Source organism: Gracilinanus agilis, chromosome 2 (assembly GCF_016433145.1).
Source record: "Gracilinanus agilis isolate LMUSP501 chromosome 2, AgileGrace, whole genome shotgun sequence".
NCBI classification, from domain to species: domain Eukaryota; kingdom Metazoa; phylum Chordata; class Mammalia; order Didelphimorphia; family Didelphidae; genus Gracilinanus; species Gracilinanus agilis.
This window is the reverse complement of record NC_058131.1, coordinates 453755412-453776405: the sequence shown is the minus strand read 5'-3', so window position 1 is coordinate 453776405 and position 20994 is coordinate 453755412. Positions and strand designations below refer to the sequence as shown.

The following is a 20994-nucleotide window of genomic DNA, read 5'->3' as shown; positions in this document are numbered from 1 at the left end:
TGTGCTAAAAGGAATAATAAACTGGAGAAGTTCCAGGCGAACTGGAGAGACCTCCGGGAACTGATGCAGAGCAAAAGGAGCAGAGCCAGAAGAACTCTATACACAGAGACTGATATACTGTGGTAAAATTGAATGTAATGGACCTCTGTACCAGCAGCAATACAATGACCCAGGACAATTCTGAGGGATTTACGGTAAAGAAAGCTACCCACATTCAGAGGAAGGACTGCAGGAGAGGAAACATATAAGAAAAACAACTGCTTGAACGCATGGGTCAGGGTGGACATGATTGAGGGTGTGGACTCGAAACTACCACACCAATGCAACTACCAACAATTTGCAAATTGGTCTTGATCAAGGACACATGACAAAACTAGTGGAAATGCGCATCGGCCATGGGTGGGTGGGGGTGCAGGTTGAAGGGGAAAGGTGGAGCATGAATCATGTAACCATGTTAAAAATGAATATTAATAAATGTTAAAAAAAAACTGAAAAAAAAAAAAAGGAAAATCAATTGAGATCATATTTATATCTGTTTTCCTCATGATCAAGAGATCCTTAATAAATGTCTATGCGTGGTAAAAAAAAAATAAAGAATTTAATAAAGGAAAAAAGTCACATAAAAAAGTTACATTCCATTATTCACAGCCATATAACATGATCAGGAGTATACTGATATCAAAGAAATGGGTTTTTTAAAGCAAGGCAGTTTGAAAGCCCTGAAATTTCTCAAATTCAATCTATCTCAGACTTTTATTCCATTTCTGGGCATGATCATCATCCATCTGTAGTTATCTGTTTATAGTCATTATCATGTCCATGTAAAAATAAAATAGATGTACATACACATCTGTATGGGTGTACACACACACACACACACGGATCTCTGATTTCATTGGTATTAGGACTTCCTTCCTCATGTCCAAACTCCTTCTGAAGAAGTAGAATGTTAATCTATTTGAAATTTTTAATATTTGATAACATAAAACTCAATGTTACTATGCATTTGCAGACATGATGCTAAAGGAAGCCTTAGATGCTTTTTCTTGTTAAAATTGGTGCTTCTCTTTGGAAGTACTTAGGGAATGGGCCAGTATGTGTCAGAAGTAGAACTTCAATCCCTGTCTTTCTGATTCCAAGGCTAGTTCACTACCTCTTATGCTAAACTACTTCATGTGTGCGTGTGCGTGTGCGTGTGTGTGTGTGTGTGTGTGTGTGTGTGTGTGATATTACTGACATTTATTAAGTGCCTATTATGTATCAGGTACTACCCTAGACTCTGGGGATAAAGACAATAATGATCTTAAGAAGCTTACATTCTATAAGAAGAGATAAAATGTATAAATGGAAGTAGATACTGAATTAATAAACGATATTTTAGGGAGGGAGGTTTCCAACAGTTGAAGACATTAATTAGCAAAGGCTTCATATTTGTGGGACTTGAGCTAAATCTTGAAGAATGTTGGATTCATGAGGTAGAGATGAGGGAAAATATTCCAGGCATAAGGGACAACCACAGCAAAGGAAGAGATAGGAGATGGTGTGATGGGTATGAGTAATAGCAAAGAAAGGAGTGGTTAAACCACATAGTATGGAAAGAGGAATAATATATAATGAGGCTAAAAAAGTAATTTAGGATCAGGTTGTGAAGGACTTTGAAAGTCAAACAGAGGAACTTACATTTTATCCTAAAGGGAAAGATGATTTCAGTGGTATTAGGTATGAGTAAGAGAGTGACATGGTCATATTTGTAGCTGAGGAAAATTACTTTGGCAGCTGTATAGAGGATGAGGCAAACAGAACAATGAAGAGGCCTTTGCAATAATTCAGATGAGAGGTGATGAGGTTATGAACTGAAGTGGTTGCTGTGTGAATACTGAGAAGCAGATGAATGCAAGAGATATTGTTGTGACAGGAATGGCAACTGACTGGATAAATGGATTGACAAAGAGTGAGAGGTTTTGGATCATTAGGGATTCCAAACCTAGAAGACTGCAATCCTGATGCCCACAACAGAAATAGGGAAGTTTGAAATAGAGATTGGTTTATGGGGCAAGGTAATAAATTCTGTTTTGAACATAATAAATTTGAAATGCCGATGTGACATCCAATATGAAAGGTCCAACAGGCAGTAAGTGACCTAGGACTGGAACTGAGGAGAAAATAGAGCTGGATATATATAGATCACTAGACTTGCCGGTCCTTATTACAGTATAAACAAAAGGAATTTTTAAAACTATTTAATTTTTTTCTGAATTGTCAAGCATTTTTGCTGCCTATAAACATGCTCATGGTCCCTCGTTTCTAAAAAACCCTCACATGACCTTACTATTCTTGCTTGTTATCTCACTATATCTTACCTTCCTTTCTCAGCTAAATTTCTTAAAGAAGCTATGTATATAGTAGGTACTTCCAGTTCCTCTTTCATTCTCTTCTAACCCCTCAGCAATGTGGCCTCCAGTTTCATCATTTAACTGAAAATGCTCTCACCAAAGTTACCAATGATCTCCTAATTGTCATATTTAATGTACTTTTCTCAATCTTCATACATCAAAACCTTCCTGCAGGATTTGTTATTGTTAATCACTTTCCTTTTTTGAATATTCTCTCCTCTAAGATTTTTGTGACACTGTTCTTCAATTTCACTTAGCTTCCCAATTCTAGTTCCTCTCTTGAACTACAGTCCCACATTATCAACTGCTTATTAGACATTTTGAATTGGATAGTCCTTAGGTATCAAACTCAAATTATCTAAAGCAGAACTCATTAACTTTCCCCCCAAACCCACTCCACTTCTGAAATTTCCAATTACTTAGATACTATATTTCATCATTCCCCCAATCTTTAGGTTCAGAATTTTGATATCACCCTCAAATTCTCATTCTATCAAACCAAGCTGGCAAACACTGTTGTTTCTACCCCCACAACATTTCTGGTGTATGTCTCCTTTTCTCTACTTACACAACCTTCAATCTATTTCAGGGCCTAGTTCAGTAGCCCTCTAAGTGGTATTCCTGCCTCATGTCTCTCTACCAACTGTAATCCTGCCCATCACAATTACTGAAGTGATTTTCCTAAAGTTCAAGTCTGACTATATTACCCACTACACAATAAACTTCATTGTTCCCCATTTCAACTAGGATCAAATATAAACTCCTTCATTGGTTCCTTCCTATCTTTCCAGGCTCCTTCCATATACCTTCCCTCCATGCCCTCTAAAATTCACATACTGGCCTATTTGCTCTTTTCCTCACATGATGTTCCATCTTCCATTTCTGTGTCATTGCACTGGCTGTCTCTCATGCTTGGAATGCTTTTCTTCCTCACTAGCACTTTTATTTTCCAAAAAGATCTTTTCCCAGTCCTCCCTCCCCTAGCTGCATCAGTGCCTTCCCTTTTAAGGTTACTTTATATCCATAGTGAATATATCTTATGAGTATGCTTCATTTGTTTATTTGTTATTCCTCCCATTAGAATGTAAGCTTCATAAAGGGAAGAAAATGTTTTGCTCCTTTTTTATATCCTCAGTGCTTAGCATAATTCCTGGCAAATAGTAAGCATTTTAATAAATATTTGATTAACTCATACCTTTCCAGACTTATTACATATTACTCTCCTTCTGGAACTCTACATCTTAGCCAAAACGGTCTTCTTGCTATCTCTCCCAAATGACATTCCATCTTCCATCATCATGCCTTTGTACAGGCAATCCTTCATGCCTTGAATTCTTTCCCCTCCTCACCTCTTTTAGAGTCCCTTCCTTCCTTCAGTGTCATCCTCACAGGAACCTTTCCTCAGACTTTCTCCACTTCCCCCAGTCCTGGATCACCATGCATTTATCTTAACAAATTTTGTATATATTTGCTTTTGTTCCCTTGACAGCACATAAGCTCCTTAAGGGCAGAGAATATTTCATTTTTGTCTTTGTTTTTCCAGTATCTAGCCCAGAGCCTCAGGTGCTTAATAAATGTTTGTTAGTTGATTGTGTTTGTATTCTCTGCTTGTTTCAGTCAATTGTGCAATTGTAAAGATGTAGCCTGCTTCCTTCTCATATTTTTTATGAAGGTTATCTCTTCATATCTGTATAGATTTTTTGGGTAAAAATTGTATAAAGATAAGAAAGTAGTCATATGAGTTACTAATGTCTTCTCATTGGCCTTTTTTGTGGGGAATGTTATTTGTGATTTTTCCCCCCTCATTCTTTGGTATTTTCTTCTCTTTAAAATATATTTTAAAATAATCTTTCAGTGTTGCTCTACAGATGGTTTTAGCTCCAATAAAGGCTCATTTTTATTTCTATTTTAAGATTTTTTTTATGTTTGCTGAACTAAATGTTCTGAAGCATGCCTAGTCTACATTTTCCCAATAAATAACAAATCAAAGAATGTTTTTTAAAAGACATTCTAAATTGCTAAATAGTATTCTGTCAATACATATAATTACTCACGGAGATGTGGGTTAAGAATTCTCTTTAACTGTTCTCCTTTGGGTGCACTGGATATTATCTCAGTTAATCTATGAAAAAATAAGAATTACCTTCTTAATTGGCTTAGAGCTATATTATCTGGAAAAAAATCACATTCAGAGAGGAAATAAAATGATGCTTATGGTTCCCAGTAATGTCTTCACATCATTTTGTGTGTGTTTATAGACGTATATGTGTATATATATGTGTACACGCACATATATGCATATATGTGTGTACACACATGCATGTATGTATTTTCCATTTAATAAAATAGTCCATTATTATGGCAAGCACTTTTTTTCTAGCCAAAACTGTCCATCATTTCTCAAATTCTATTCTATATTAACCTCATGGTTCTACAGAGACAAAAATCATGGTGGTAGGCACACAGAATCACTTTGTTCTCTCTTTTTCTTTGTTGATCACACATAACACATGTATTCACCTAATGTGGAAAACAGTTTTTAAAACTGATCACTGGAAATATTTGTTCCTAGACCAACATAAGACCACTAATGATCAAACCCAATAATGTTTACAACGCAATCAAGTGACTTTTAATTTTGGCTGAATTATCAGTTGGGGAACAGATGAACAAGCTGTAGTCTTTGAGATGTAATACTATTGTCCTATAAGAAATAATTAAAGAACAGTTTCAGAAAAACCTGGGAAGCTTTATATGTACTGATGCAAAGTGAAATGAACAGAACCAGAGAACAGAATCAACTTTGAAAAATTCATTAATTCTGATTAATGATCCACCACAATTCCAAAAGGCTCAAAATATAAAATGTTCTCCACATCCAGTAGAGAAATGATATCCTAGGTACAGAATGAAGCATATTTTTTCTTTCCTTTTCTTTTTTTGGTGATGGTGGTAAACATGGCTATTGCATTTACATGACTTCCCAGTTGTAATGGGTATTTTATTTCTTGCCTTATTATTAGAAATGAAAACAAAATAGAATTGAATAACTTTAGCTGAAGAGGCATGAAATAATTTCTGTTTTTTCATATTTTCAGGTTATTTGTTAACTATTAAATTTTTAATGTAAATGTCTACTATGAACAATTAGGGAAAATAAGGATATTTAGAGACAAAAAATGTCTTTATAACAATGATTCTGATGATAAAACAAAAATCAACAAATCTAGATTTAACATCAAATTCCAAATATAGAACAAATGTTAATATGACCACAGTTATTTCAAATGTAGATTTATTTCTAGTGATTCTAATGTATAATGTGTGTTAGCAACATTTTAAAAAACAGTTCCATTGTTCAGGAGAGAATAATAAAGATATTCTCAAACAAAACATAGAAAATTTCAAAACAAAAGTCTAGTGTTTTAAAGTTAAAATATAAAAAATTATAACAGTCTCCCAACATACTGGCTTATATAAACAAAGAGCAATATGAACTCTTGTGAAGGACCTAATAAGGTAAGCTATCACATCCATCATCTAATATTGTTCTCAAATTTAAAATGCTTACTGCTATTATATACTTTTTTCTACTTTAATAAACTGCTTATGATATTATTAAAATAAAATTGATTTATAAATATAATATTTTAAAAACCAGCTTTTTGTTATTTCTTACCAGACATATTTAAATTGTTCACTGAAAACATTCTACCAAAGTTTTATTAAAGTAAAGGAGACTTATATTACAAGAAGTTCAAGAACCAATATTCTAATCATTTGTTTCACTACAGCTTATGCATACTGAGTAATTACTCTCTAGAAGCTGTGAACATTTTACATAAACCTTTCCTCAGTCCCAATGATCTACTCTCCAATTTCTGTCTCTCTTACGCCCAAGATACTTATCTTTCTATAAAACAACCAGAAATATATAACTTCCCCTCATTTTGAGAGAAATCTACCACCCATCTAAAAATAATTAAAAAAAAAAAAAAGGCTAAATGACTTCAATCTGTATCCCCAAACAGGGTTCACTTGAAATGACCATATATACATATAACTTATCATTACAATGTTACTAGACCTAATTCATATAAGGGAAAGAAAATAAACTCAAACATTTCAAATCAGAATATTATGAAAGGTCTAATTTTATTACCCTAACAAAATATAGTAAACTTATTATAAATAAAACATTAATTACCTTTCCAATGAAAGTAATGGTTCAAATACTCTAGCATGATCAACTGGATATTTTTCTCGAACAGCAAATTTTACATCATCTGCTTCATCACTTCGAAACCTCAAGATATTTAAAATTAGGTAATCGTAGTTGGTAAGAACAATATTCCCCTGGAATAAAAATTTAAAAACAACTTGTAGCTTAATGTTTTTTCTCAATATTGCATCAAGGTGGGGGAAAAAAAGAATGTTTTAGATCACCATACAGTGAAATGGAGTTTAAAAACAAAATCCAAATACCATCTCTAGCTTATTTCCTTAATATCCCTTAATACTGGAAACACTATAATTTATTAAACCAATATGCATTGTTGTAAGTTATGCCCTCACTGGCAATTCTCTACAAATCTGTAGATTTGTTTACAAAAACAAAGGTAGTCTTAACAGATCGTCTGTTTTATATAACAGAACACAGTTACTCTACTACTGCTAAGATAATTCTTAAGTTTTAAGACAAGTTTTTAGAATGCTATATCTATTTAATGAAACACCGGGAACCACACATTTGGGTATAAACAGGCATCTCATTTGCATTTTTAACTGCAAGGTAATCCTTATGACACTAATGTCATATCATTTAACTTTTCAGCAGCAATAGTAATAAGGATGATTTAAAAGCTGCCTACAGAGCACTACAGTCCCCAGCTTTAAGCTGCAATGCATTCCTGGACATCACAATATGAAGTCAATCACTGTAAAATACCTATTATCTACTGTTGCTTATTTAGTGGAATGTATTTAGTGTCATCAGCAGAAACCGTCAAATAGACTCTTAGAAGTATGGGTATTTTTTTCTTTAAAGAGGTTTGAAAAATAAAAAATATTGAGAAACTCTGACATAGTGTATAAGAGGTTAGCCTCAAGAGTGTGGGTTCGAACTCTACCTCTGATCCATGCTGGCTCCATGACGCTAAGAAAATCACGTAACCTCTCAATTCAGGAAGTAGCTCTCTAAGACTGAAGTTACAGACCTGCTGCCTATCTGCATTGGCAGAGGAAGTTTCCTTATCAAGAGTCCCTAGACTGACAAAATCATAGGCCTACTCTAAATTTTTTTTAAACAGACCTTCATATAGACAAAAATATTTAGAAAAGGTCACAGACAAAATATGTTCTTTTGTTCTTATTTTGTAAAAAAGTATTTAGTTAGGGGCAGCTAGGTAGCTTAGTGGATAAAGAGCCAAGCCTGAAAACAGGAGGTCCTGGGTTCAAACTTGGCCTCAGATATTCCCTAGCTGTGTTACCCGTGGCAAGTCACTTAACCTGCACTGCCTACCCCTTTATCACTCTTCTGCCCTAGGATCAATACTCAGACAGAAAGTTAAAAAAGAAAGTATATATTTATTTTCAATCAAATTTTAAGATTCTGTGACTGAAGCCAGACTTTATTAGGAGTTGATGTGCATGCTAAATTTACAGTAATAAAAAAATAGCTTTCCAAATATGTCCTTTATAATTCAAAATAAAATTCTTTATAGAACTCAAACATGACTCAGAACTTTCCCTACCATATTATTTTGTCACTGCCAGACCCCTACAGGAAGTATATATGGCACAAACCATGAATTCCAAAAATTGAATATATTTGCAAGGTGTGCATGGTTAAAAATTTAAGAGTACAAAATTTTGGACAGTTCTAACTTCCTTGGATATGGCCAAAATGAGAAACATGTGAAAAAAGAGAAGGTAAGATCAGAGCTAGGCATTTAATTTTATAATATTCCCCTTTTGTTTATTTATAATTATACAATTTTCTTAAAGTACAAGAGCTCTGTGATGCCTATTTCCCTCATATGTCAGGTCTTGTCTTTTATTACATATCTGGTTTAGACCAATGATCTCCAAACTTTTTTTTTTTAAACCCTTACCTTCCAACTTGTAGTCAATACTGTGTATTGGCTCCAAGGCAGAAGAGTGGTAAGGGTAGGCAATGGGGGTCAAGTGACTTGCCCAGGGTCACACAGCTGGGAAGTGTCTGAGGCCAGATTTGAACCTAGGACCTCCTGTCTCTAGGACTGACTCTCATTCCACTGAGCTACCCAGCTGCCCCCTCTCCAAACTTCAATATATACATTTTTACTTATCTGTGTACATACTGTACTAATTTATTTACACACATATCATACTAATAAATATGCATATTATAAAACACAAAACAGAAATGTATAAAGGATGAAATAAAATTTGACTTACTGAGGTTTACTCAGTAAGGGAGTGTCATGGGAAGGTTTGTGCTTTAGGAAAATCAATCTGGCAGCTGAATGGAGGATATTCTGAAAGAGGGAGGAGACTTAAGGCAGAGAAGCCAAAAAGAATGCTACTGTTAGTTCAAGTAAGGGATGAAAAAGACTTAAACTAGGCTTCAGTGAGTAGAGAAAAAGAGTCAAATACAAGAGACATGGATGTGAAAACAACTAAAATTGGCAACTGATTGAACATGTGGAGTGAAGAAGAGTAAGGAGTCAAAGATGACATCAAGATTATAAACCTGGGAGACTAGAAAAATGGATGTTCTTGATAACAATAGGGAAATTTGGAACAGTAGTATATTTGGGGAGAAAGATAATGAAATGAGATCGGTGCAACTCATTCTATCCCACCAAAATAAAAAAGAGGTAGCAGGGCTTTTCCATTGGTCTAATACCAGCAAACAGCCCACTCCTCAAGGGTTGACTGTAATTGCTACAATGACATTAATGGAACAGGGAAGGAAAGGGATACTTTTTCAACAGCACCTATACACCTGCTTTGTGGATGCTCAAGGTGCGATTAGGTTATAATTGCCTAAGAAGCAGGGGGTAGACTGGAGGCTTACAAAGCAGAAGGGGCAGAATGGGGGACTATTAAGGGACAAAGAGAGGAAGAGCTGTGCTGGTAGATAATTCTCACAATTAGCTATCTGGGATCCAGTAGCTTGATGGTAAATGCTTAATAACTAGCTCCACCCCTCCAAAATGTAAACATGGCACTTTTAACTTTAATTTGCATTATTAACATTTTTCCCATCACTTTTCTTAAGTCTATACAATCAATAAATCAAATCAAATAAATCAATAAAACAAAAAGTTATGATTTGCCATTTTCTAAGATGTAAATGCACATAATGAACATTTTAAAATTTTAAAATTGACTCTAAGAGCTAGTATGAACTACCTAGGGAATACCCCTGATGATACTTTCCAACCCTCCTTGGGGCTTAGACTATAACCTACACTTTTGGAGCCTATTATTTTAGACAATTGAGGATAGTCTAAAATCTAACTGATAGATACTATTACTATTATTTTTATGGGCTATTATTGTTCCTTTTTTTGTGATCCACAATTTTTTTCCTGGGGGGTGGGGGGGTCACTGAAAGAAAAAAGTTCCCTATCCCTACTTCACACTATAATAAATTAATGCTAACTGGATAAAGAATTCTCATTTCTCAAAAGAAAAAAACAAAACAGCTTTCAACTCACCTTATCATAAAGTTCAATGATTAAATGATAGGCAGCTTCATCACTTCCAAACTGAAAATCTACAATTCGATCCACACCAAGCTGTTTTACACTAACTAATCTGCGACTCTTCAAATGTTTTCGGCACTATCCAGAAAGAAGGAGATAGTAATTTGTATAATAAAACTGAATTTCTAAATAATTTATTATTGGATAATATCTAGTTAGTATACATTTATTCATTCTTTAAAATTCAATTAAATAAACATTTATTAAATATTTACTACATGCAAAGTACTAATGAAACAAAGACATAATAAAAATAATCCTAAAAACTTATGTTTATACAGTATTTTAAAGCTTAAAATTGTGTGTGTATGTGTGAGTGTATAAAATCTGATCAAAATCTAAAAATTTTATGAAAAAACTAAGCCATTCCTATTGCCACATCAATTGGGGGTAGGAGATAGGAAGTACATAATACACAAATACAAGCAACTGTGAGGGGAGAATACTAACAATTGGAGGGTAATAGATGGGGTAGGAATGCTTACCTAAAACCTGGCAGCTGAGCTAAGCCTTAAAGGAAGCTAGGAATCCTAAGGAACACAGGTAGCAAATTATAGGTCTAAAGGGTAACTTGGGCAAAAGCATGGGGACAAGAGATGGAAGTTGAGTTGGGGAGTAGCTAGAAGTCCAGTTTGGCTAGAAATTAGAATTATGTGAAATAAAAAGCAAAAAAGGCAGGCTAGAGCCAGAATGCAGAAGGTTTTAAAGACCAGGCTGAAGAGGTATTATTTTTTTGGAAAGGTTTTTGAGCAGGTAAATAGCACAATTAGACCTGTGCCTTAGAAAGATTACTTTGGAAGCTGCATGAAAAACAACCTGCAAAAGGGCGGAAACTTGAAGCAGAGAGATCAGTCAAGAAGCTTTTCCAATAGGTCATGTTAACAAGGAAGAGGTGATAGAGGTTAAGAAGAAATGTTAAGTAGAATCAATATGAATCAAACCAAAGTTTTTCTGAACAAGAATCCTTTCCATGACAAACCTGACAAGTGGTCTTCAAGCCATTACGTCCTATGACACACCATTCTATGTTTGGATAACTTTAAGTCAGAAAGCCTGAATTACAACCCACTGATTCCGATTCTGCATTCTGAGGAAAAGTAGAAGCCTATTCACCCTTCTAAAAGGCAGTTCTTCAAAGATAAGTGTAAAACTCAGTGGAAATGCTCGTCTACTCTGGGAGGAGGGAGGAAGGAAGGGAAGGAAAGAATATGAATCATGTAACCATGGAAAAATATTCTAAATTAATTAAATTTAAAAAAATTTTAGAAGGCAATTCTTCAAATACTTGTAAATGACTATCATAATCCAATGTGATTTCCCTCCCCTCAAGGTTAAACATCTTCAATAGCCAGGCCAAGGCCTCTGACAATGTTTCGCCCTTGCCAACTTCTAGCTATGCCGCTGTACCTCCCAATATTCCATCTCTTGCTCTGCCAACAATAATCAAATCAACACTGCCAATGCTCCTGGATGTCAATAATAGAATACCGTATGTTTTGATTTATTGTTTCTTTGACTTTCCAGAGCAAAACACCCTTCCCTAGCCACTATTCCTCAATAAACTGAAGCTTTCCTTTGTTTGAATACCTAGCACTTAGTAAAATGTTGGCACATAGTAACTACTTAATAAATACCATTTCATTCATTTATTCCTACTTTCAAAACTGTATGTTGTTATGGGAGAAACAATAAATATGTAAAAATTATAATAGATTATGGACCAGGACAGAAACTAAACCTGTGATTTTACATGTAGAGGGGACTCCCAGATGGGGATATAACCTCTTCCAAATCACCTTTGCAACTCAATCTCAGAGTTACCTAGGACAATAAGAAAGTGACTTGCCTATAATCAAATAGCAATTATGTATCAGAGGCAGAACTTAAACCAATTCTTTCTGGCTTGAAGGCCATCTTTCTATTTGGCATTCCACAATGCCTCTGATCTATTAAGCCTGTATACAAAGCAGCTCCATAAAAGGCATTCTGGGAGGGAGGAAATCATGAAAGGCTTTCTGCAGAAGGTAGTGCTCAAGCTACATCTTGAAACAAGAGGGAAATCCTGAGAGGCAGTTAGTAATCCCAGTTCCAGAGGACAGCCAGAGCAAAGGAGAGACAGGGAATTCTAAGACATGGGGGAAGGCAAGTTTAGCTAGATTGTGAGAGAAGTAATAATGTACAATAAATCTGGGAATATAGACTAGGGCTGGGATGTGAAAGGCATTAAGTCTTTAAAAAAGGAGGGGGAGGGAGTTACATTTTAACCTAAAGGAAAAAGAAAGGCTCTAGAATAGGGGAATCACATGGTTCTCTACTCAAGAAAAGTTACTTTGTGGAAACTGAAAGGAAATGAGGGCAGACAGATTTGAATGGAGAGAATTTGAAGGCAGAAAGCCCAATTAGAAGGCTGTAGCAATCATTTAGGTGAGAAATAAAGAGGGCCTGAACCAAACTAGTAGAAATATGAATACAAAGGAGACTGAGGAGGTAGGAATGGTTGAGTAGATATATGGGATGAGGAGTAAAAGGTCAATGATAACCCCGAGGTTAAGAACCCAGCAAAGACTAGAAGAATGATGATACTTTCAAGAGAATAGCAAAGTTTGGAAGAGAGGTGGATTTGAAGGAAAAGATAATGTTGACGTGCTGAATTTCAGATGATTCCAAAAGGCAATTGGTGAGGAGAGATCTTGGGCTCAGAGAACTCAAGGGGCAGAATAGTTCTAGACATAGTTCCATGAATCATCTACATTGAGATGATAATTAAACCCATGACAAGTGATGAAGGCATCAAGAGAAAGGGTACATAGAAAAAGGAGGGCCAGGGCCAGCTGAAGAAAATCAAAGTTAGGATGGATAGCAAGCTAGACAAAAAAATGGTAGTTAAACAGGAGGGAGGAAAACAAGGAAAAGTAGTATCGCAAAAATCCAAATAAGAGAATATCCTAGAGCAGGGATGGGCAAACTTCGCAGGAGGGCCCCCTGAAGCAACATTATTCCTAATCTGACGAATACAATGAGTAGGATACAATACAATGACATTTCAAAAGAGTTGCCTTAGAAACAGACTGACAGATGAACATTTCCTTTCCTTTGGCCCCCTCTTTAAAAGTGCCCATCACTTTACTAGAGGATAGGATGATCAACACTATAAAATGATCAAGGAGGGTGAGGCCTGAGGAGAAACTTTAGATTTGGTAATTAGGAGATTGTAGAAACTTGATGAGGGGCAATTGAGCAGGGTGGGGAGAACAGAATTTATTAAGTGCTTTTTGCATGCGAGGTCCTGAGCACATATATAACAGCAAGTAAAACCATCTCAGCCCTAAAGGGGCTGACAGCTCAGTGAGAATGACAATAAACAAAGGCAGAAGTGCTGTAAGGTTGCCAACCTTAGAGTGCTATATAAATGCTCATATTATTATTATTTTTAGTTTCTAGTCATCAAGCCTCCAGCCTGGGGTTGATGTCATTCCCTGAGCTCCAGCTCACTTCAAGCAGTTTTCATATACAGAGATGTGCTGGTAAGCATTTAAGGATGGGGCTCTCCATGAGGAGAAAAAAGTATGCACATCCTTTTAAGTTTAATCTGCATTTACTAACACTTTCTTAAGACTAGATAATTAAGAAAATACATCAAGCCTAAATTTGTAGAGATTTCTGAGGAGTAAATGTTCACACTGAAAATTTAACAATTAACCCAAATCTGTTAGAGCTGACTTTGGCACAAAGGAGAGATGGAATTGGGAAGGGAAGAGGAAGGATGAGGCTTAGACTGGAGTTGGTGGCTGGGAAATCAGGTAGAGGCTAATTCCAGGCAAGATAAGGTGAAAGCCCAGGGTGGTTCATGGGGTAGAAAAGTCCAAGTTTCCAGAAGGGAGGAAGTGAGGATGAAGGCATTGTTTGGAGCTTATGGTTGGGATGTCTTCTATCCCCATCATTCTTCTACAAAGTCTCATCAATTCCACCACCACAGCATCTCTCAAATTATCCCCTTTTCTCTACTCACAAAACCACTACCATGGTTCACTCTCATCTCTTCTTACCTGGGTCAAGACTCCTCACTGCCTAGGAATAAAAAGCAAGCTTTTCAGTCTGACACAAAAGGCCCTCCAAACCCTGATGCCATCTACCTTTCCATGCTTGTTTCACACTACTCCTTCATGAACACTACATCAAAGAGGACTACTAACTATTCTCCACACTTAGTCCATCTTTCACCTCCACACTTTTATACAGATTATCCCTCATGCCTAGAATGCCTTCTCAACTGTACCTTTCAGAATCCTGTTCTTCTTTCAAAGCTCAATTTAGGTACCAACTCTTCTGGGAACCCTTTCCTGATTCCCTCAGTGTCAGTGATCTCTCCACTAAAACTTCCTGGTAATATACCTATTGGTGTTCAAGTTATATCTCCTTAGTAGAACATAAATGGGAATAGGATTTAATTTCATCTTCATATCTCCATACTTAGCACATTGCCTTTGGGCTTAACATATATTTATTGAGTTAAATCACCTTCATATACTATTTTAGTAAACCTGTCAAAAAAAGGAAATAAGGCTAATTTAACAAAACTTATTCTTTTTTTTTTTTTTTTTTTAATTTTAAATCCTTAACTTCTGCGTATTGACTTATAGGTGAAAGAGTGGTAAGGGTAGGCAATGGGGATCAAGTGACTTGCCCAGGGTCACACAGCTGGGAAGTGTCTGAGGCCGGATTTGAACCTAGGACCTCCCGTCTCTAGGCCTGGCTCTCAATCCACTGAGCTACCCAGCTGCCCCCCAAAACTAATTCTTGATGAAGCTATGCTGTCCCTTTGTGATTACCACTTCCTATCTAGACCATTAATTTCATAACATGTTCTAGAAATTTACCAGGAATTAAATTCTACCACTGAAATTTGAAGATGAAAAAGTTGAAGTTCATAAAAATTAAGTAATTTGATCATTATATCTGTTTCAGTAATGCCAAAGAAGGAAAAATCACATAAATAAAAACTGAATTAACTCTAAATAAGTAGTCAACTGTAATTTTAAAATTTAGGTTCTACTGTCCAAATGAAAGTTACCTTCATGGCAAAGCTAGATGGCATCATATTCTTTGGCCATTCAAACTCTGTTGTATGAATTCGTATACCAGATTCGAGTAAAAGTGTAACTTTAAAGTCTGGTCTGTGGAAAAAAGAAAAAAATCTACCTTTAAAAATAATATTTGCCAAAGAAACAATCATGAAAAATATTAAAACAGGATAAGAAATTAATAATCTCAGATTTAAATAATCAAAATAAGCAAAAAAAAATTTCTTACTTTTGAAGGCGTATAAGGTATGTCTTATTATCCACATCATAAATGTTGTGTACTCTCATTCCTAACAAGCTGGAAGGAAAAAGAAAATGTATAACAAATCACATTCTGCAGTACTGAGAAAAAAGTATATTCATGGTCAAGTATAAATTGTATCAACAACATACAAAGATTTAGAGATCTAATCCAATCAATAAGGTGAGAAAAAAGTGCTAGACAGATTAAATACGACTAGTCAGGTCTTGAGAGAGAAATAAACATTAAGATTAAAGAATCTCATTTATAAGAGTTTTCCTGTCATCCAACTTATACCTGAAAGGGAATCCTTTTTACAACATCTATGACAAGTTTTTATCCAGTTTGAAGATTTTCTGAAGCTGCCCTCTCTATTTCTGTATTGCTCTAACTGAAATCTTTCTTTCCATTAAGCTGAAATCTGCTAATCCCTAACTTCCACTCATCCATCCTGCCCCAGAAACCCTCAAAATATATATAAAAATTGTTCTGTCCTCCCCTCTGATGCACACAAGTGAAACATTCCCAAATTTAAACCAATTCACATATGATATGGTTTACAATCCTTTCCATCTTGGTTGCTATCCTTTGGATTCAATGAAGCATAATCATTGTTTTTCCTAAAATGTCATACTCATAACTACTCCTAATACAGCCTAAAATGAGTTCAGATTTTTTTTTTTGGCTACCATGTTAAACTGTTTATTCACAATGATGTAAGGATAATGAGTGCAGATGTAAGACTAGCTAAATGGAAGAGAAAAGAATTCCAAGACATGGGACGATTCTAATACTAACTGTTAACATCCTAGATTTATCCTTATCCAGATGGTGTGGGAGAGATCTAGCTAGTTTAATGCAAGAATAATGGTAATGATGACTCCCATTTATTTTACTTTCCCCTTTCAGACAGAACCTGTGATTTCATCTTCCGCCGGCATATTTAACCATCTGTAATGCCAGAGGATTAACTTTGACTTTAAGTTTAGCTATCTCTAGGTGTTAGAAAGCTGCCTGGTATCATTAAGAAGTGAAGTTACTTGCCCATGTGGCTAGAGGTGCAAATAACATAGGTCAGAAACTCTCCCCGACTTTCGGGCTCGCACACGAAGCCTAGTTGCGGCTCGCAATGCTTTAAAGATTACAAATGGCGTTTAAAGACTCTCACTACCAAGCAAAGAATTATTGCCAGCGTATGATAGGCACTGGTAGGCAACTCCCGAGGCGAAAGAGGGCCCCTTCAGGCTGGCCCTGGGTCTCATGAGCTCGTAAGCAGAGAATACTCAGGCTCTCACCGGACCCCGGGGTGGTCCACCACCCGCTCCCCCAACCCCTTCGCCCAAGCGGGGCCTGCACTATCAGGAAAGGAGAGAGGAGACCTCTGGCACGTCGTACTTCAGCTTCCCTACTGAGCCCAGCCCGAGTTGTCGGAGCCTACCTGGAATTGAATTCGGAAAGGATGGCACAGATATCTACGGAACTGAAACGAGTCTTCATGGTGAAGGTTCTTCAGTAGCTCAGCTTCCCGGCCAGCTTCTCCTTAGAAGCACTGACAGACTCCTAGGAACTCACAGCCACACGCAGGCGCAGTAGTCACCTGACGGCGGGCTGGAGGACCCAAAATTCTTTGAAGCGCGCACTCAAGCAAACTAGTATTGTGTATTTCTAGTCCCTTAAGTTAAAGATATAAGGGTTCTAAACAACTAATCCATCCTTATAGATGAATATCCTGCCTAAATTCAGAGAAAGCAGTCGATCCCGCCGTCTTTATTTTCCTTCCTTTATATATATCAAGCTGAAGTTTTAGCGCCTCCTGCTGGTAGAAAAATTATTTGCTTTATGTTTCCTGATAATTTTGTGAAATGTCCAGCAGGGGGTGGTGCAGAGCACAAGCTTTACAGCTGAGATTTGCTGTTTGCGAGTTGTGCTGTCAGTTATAACGAAGGGAAATGTAATTTTTCCCACTATCATTTAGATTGCATAGTTTAACTAGCAACCCTACACGCGGGTATTTTTTTTTTTAGAGAGATGAGCTCAACGTTTCACTGCATTTTCAGGCTCGAGTAATTTTAGATTTCACAAATGAAATCCCAGCATATTATTAAAAATAATACACAATGTATAAATGCAAAATAGAGACCGCGTCTCACTATCTTGCCCAGGCTGGAGTACAGTGGCTATTCACAGGCGCGATCCCACTACTGATCGGCACGGGAGTTTTGACCTGCTCCGTTTCCGACCTGGGCCGGTTCACCCCTCCTTAGGCAACCTGGTGGTCCCCCGTTCCCAGGGGGTCACCATATTGATGCCGAACTTAGTGCGGACACCCGATCGGCATAGCACACAGCAGCCCAGAACTCCTGGGCTCAAGCGATCCTCCAGCCTCAGCCTCCTGAGTAGCTAGGACTACAGGCGCGCGCCACCACGCCCGGCGAGAGCACAGGGCGAGCAGCGAGACCTCGAGGCTGAGGACCTGAATGACGTAGCCAAGAGAGGGTGGGGAGGGGCGGGTCGAAGTAGTTGGGTCGATTGCTGTCCGTGTCCTATAGATGGCGGTGCTGAGAACTGCTACATCTCTAATAAGGCAAAGATCCGAGAATAGGCATTAGGGCAAATCCGCTTGCGATGGGGGAAAAGGGCTGTGGACATTGCTGGTCACTAAACAGGGTGACCATAAAGAAAAAATATGTGCTCTGCGCATTTTCATTGGTTGTCCCCCCATGCCTGAAATGCTCTTCTTCTTCATCTTCGCTCCCTGGCTTCCTTCAATTCCACTTTCTGCAAGAAACTTTTCAAGGTCCCCTTTAATGATCTCTCATTTATCCTGTATGTCCATAGTTGTTTGCATGTTGTCTACTCCCATTAGAATGTAAGTTTCTTGAAGGTAGGAGCTGGATTTTTTGCCTTTTTAAAACCCCTGTAGCTTAGCTCAGTACCTGGTGCATCGACTTGAGTTTGTACAGATTCTTAAAACAGTGCCAAAAGGGTCTCTAAAATATTTGCATCACTGGCAGCATTTTTTAGCCTCTTGGTTGTTACTAATAAGTTAAATTTCGTTGAAAGGGGGATAATACTTTTACATGTCTTTTTAATTTTTATTTTTAAGCCCATTCATATATTGCCACACCTGGCAAGTTTATTTTCAGTGCTTCCCCTCTCCCACCCCACAGATGATAAAATTTTAGAGCTGGCCAGACGCTAATAGATCATTTAATCCAAGCTTCTCATTTTACGGACTGAAAAAAAAAAAGTCCAGAGAGGTAAATGATTCGCCTGCCATTTTTACGTTTTCCACTCCTGCCTCCTCCCAACAACAACATTCTCTTCAAAATACTCCTTTCTTTATAAAAATTTTCTTTTGTTCCATTTCCTTAGACTGGACCTTCTTTTTTACTATTTTAGGTACCAGTGCCAGATAATATGAGTTAAGGAATCCATGGCAAGCTGTAAATGGGTGTTGCTGTGTTAATGGAAAAATATTTGTCTTTTCTCCCTCTCAGGTAAGATTAACAATGGATTTCTCAGTTGCTCCTTTAACCCAATAGTGACTTTAATGGTGAGAATTTCAAGCACTTTGACGAATTAGGAAGAGTTATTAGGAAGATATTTTGATTACACTGTACACACTACCTTGGGGGAGAATTTGAAATGATTGTCCAAACAGGGAAATATGGACACAGTACTGTAAGGTGGAAAAAGGGATTTTAAAGGATATTAAAAGATGGTCACCAGAGGATTGAACTATTATCAATCTTCAATTAAGAATAATCTCAAGTCAAAATTAACTTTTATGGAAGTTTATTTACAATTAAGGAAAGAGAGAGGAAATAAGAATCTAACCCAGTAGGTAATTTATTACAATCTTCTAATTAATCCAGGTAGTTCTTAACCCTCAGCTGAGAGTTAGAGGGCCACAGGCCCAGAGGTGAATGGAGTAAAACTTCATTCACAGAATCTGCTAAAAGAAATTTCTTAAGAGAAGTTCAGGAAGATTCAGTCAGTCTTTAAACTCACCAGGTTGTAAGAAGGAAAATTCAAGTATTTATAGATATATAGATATATATTAAAATGTGTGGCCACCAGGAATCAACAATTTAGGTTGATTCCGTAATTAAATCAGACCCAAGTCAGCATCGGGTTGAAGAGTTTATTTACAGTCTGGTAGGTAAAAAGTAGGAATAAAGAGAAAAAGGAAGAGGCTAGTCCAGGCCAAAGGCCTGGACGGAGAGAGAAGAAGGTTATAAAGCTTAATAATGAAGCTGTAAGCCACAAGGCCCAACAGCCAGATAGGCAGAGTTTAGAATTGGCCCAGCAAGGCCAAGGAAGTCAGCCTAACTTACCCACGTGACAATATAGAGCGTAAGCATTCTGTGGTCTCAGGAGATGCTTCTTCTTCCAGTTGGAGACAGCAACTGCCCCCACAGGAAGTTCACTAACTTACTTAATGAGATAGTGTCTTTCATCCCTTCCTGTGGTCCACCTCTAATTCAAATCGACAAATGGCAGTTTCTACATTGATTTGGACTGCCCAAAGGGCAGTCCCTTATTCTTGATTTGTTACTTATTGTCACGTGTGGGTAACTCGTCTCCCCTCCCCACTAAGGGAGGTGAGAGTGACATCATTAGCACACCTAGGTTGAGTAGATTTTTGACTATTAATGGGCTGGAGCTAATTCTATTTACACAACTGACAAATAAATGAAAGCACAAAAGACTTTATCACGAATTCTTTTGTTATCTGTAGTTATCTTTGTTAAACAACAACAACAACAACAACAACAAAGAAGAAAAGATTAATCACGTTTCATAGACATTTGAACTTTGTTCCTGACACAAGTCAACACACCAGAACATCAGTTCCAGTGCAAGATGACAAGCACTGGTACATCAAACGACACAAGTCAACACAACAGAACATCAGTTCCAGTGTGCAAGTTGACAAGTGCGTGGGTAACATCAAACGACACAAGTGAGGCGCTGCTGACTTCACAGATCATCACAAGGACAGCAAACCTGAGGACTACAAAAAACATCCGTGATCGAATACACTATTGGTGTATGGGACAACAAACCACACTGTGAAGAGGAGCACCAGAGTAGCATTGGATCCATGCATTTGAAAAACATATCTTACACCCAACAGAATTCTCACTGCATCCAACACTTTAGATTCCATCCACACAGTACATACACTTTGCAGAAGAATTCCAGTGGAGTAAGTATGTAACACTTCATTACATGGAAAGGTCACACTAGACAACACATAAAACATTTTCTGACTTCACATCTACGTGTGAAACATAAACTTACACTTAAGAGAGAAGAACTTGTCTACTTAGCACAGAATTTTCCTCTTTGGTTCAGATACCTTCTACTCAAATCACCTAACCTTTCTTGTAAATAATGCATATATGTAAATGTTTGCTTATTAACCTTAGCAATAAGTTTTACTAACACACAGGGACAGTTAGTTAGTTTGATAAGTTAGAACAGGGACAGAATTTTCTAAACTTTCTTTGTAAATA

General features: G+C 37.0%; 1 protein-coding gene across 4 annotated transcripts in view; it reads right to left on the bottom strand.

Moving 5' to 3' along the window:
• Positions 1–17000, bottom strand: part of NEMF (nuclear export mediator factor) — a 62832-nt gene extending 45832 nt beyond the window's left edge. For 3 of the 4 annotated variants that reach the window (XM_044664789.1, XM_044664790.1, XM_044664791.1), the window contains exons 1-6: positions 16908–17000; positions 15458–15526; positions 15219–15321; positions 10100–10225; positions 6601–6749; positions 4448–4515 (exon numbers count right to left, since the gene is read on the bottom strand). In XM_044664789.1, the coding sequence (XP_044520724.1) occupies positions 4448–4515; positions 6601–6749; positions 10100–10225; positions 15219–15321; positions 15458–15526; positions 16908–16966 (574 nt within the window). In that variant the 5' untranslated portion in view covers positions 16967–17000. Of the gene's footprint in view, positions 1–4447; positions 4516–6600; positions 6750–10099; positions 10226–15218; positions 15322–15457; positions 15527–16907 lie in introns of those variants that run through there. The other variant, XM_044664792.1, reaches the window with a different exon arrangement.
• Positions 17001–20994: the final 3994 nt, after the last annotated feature.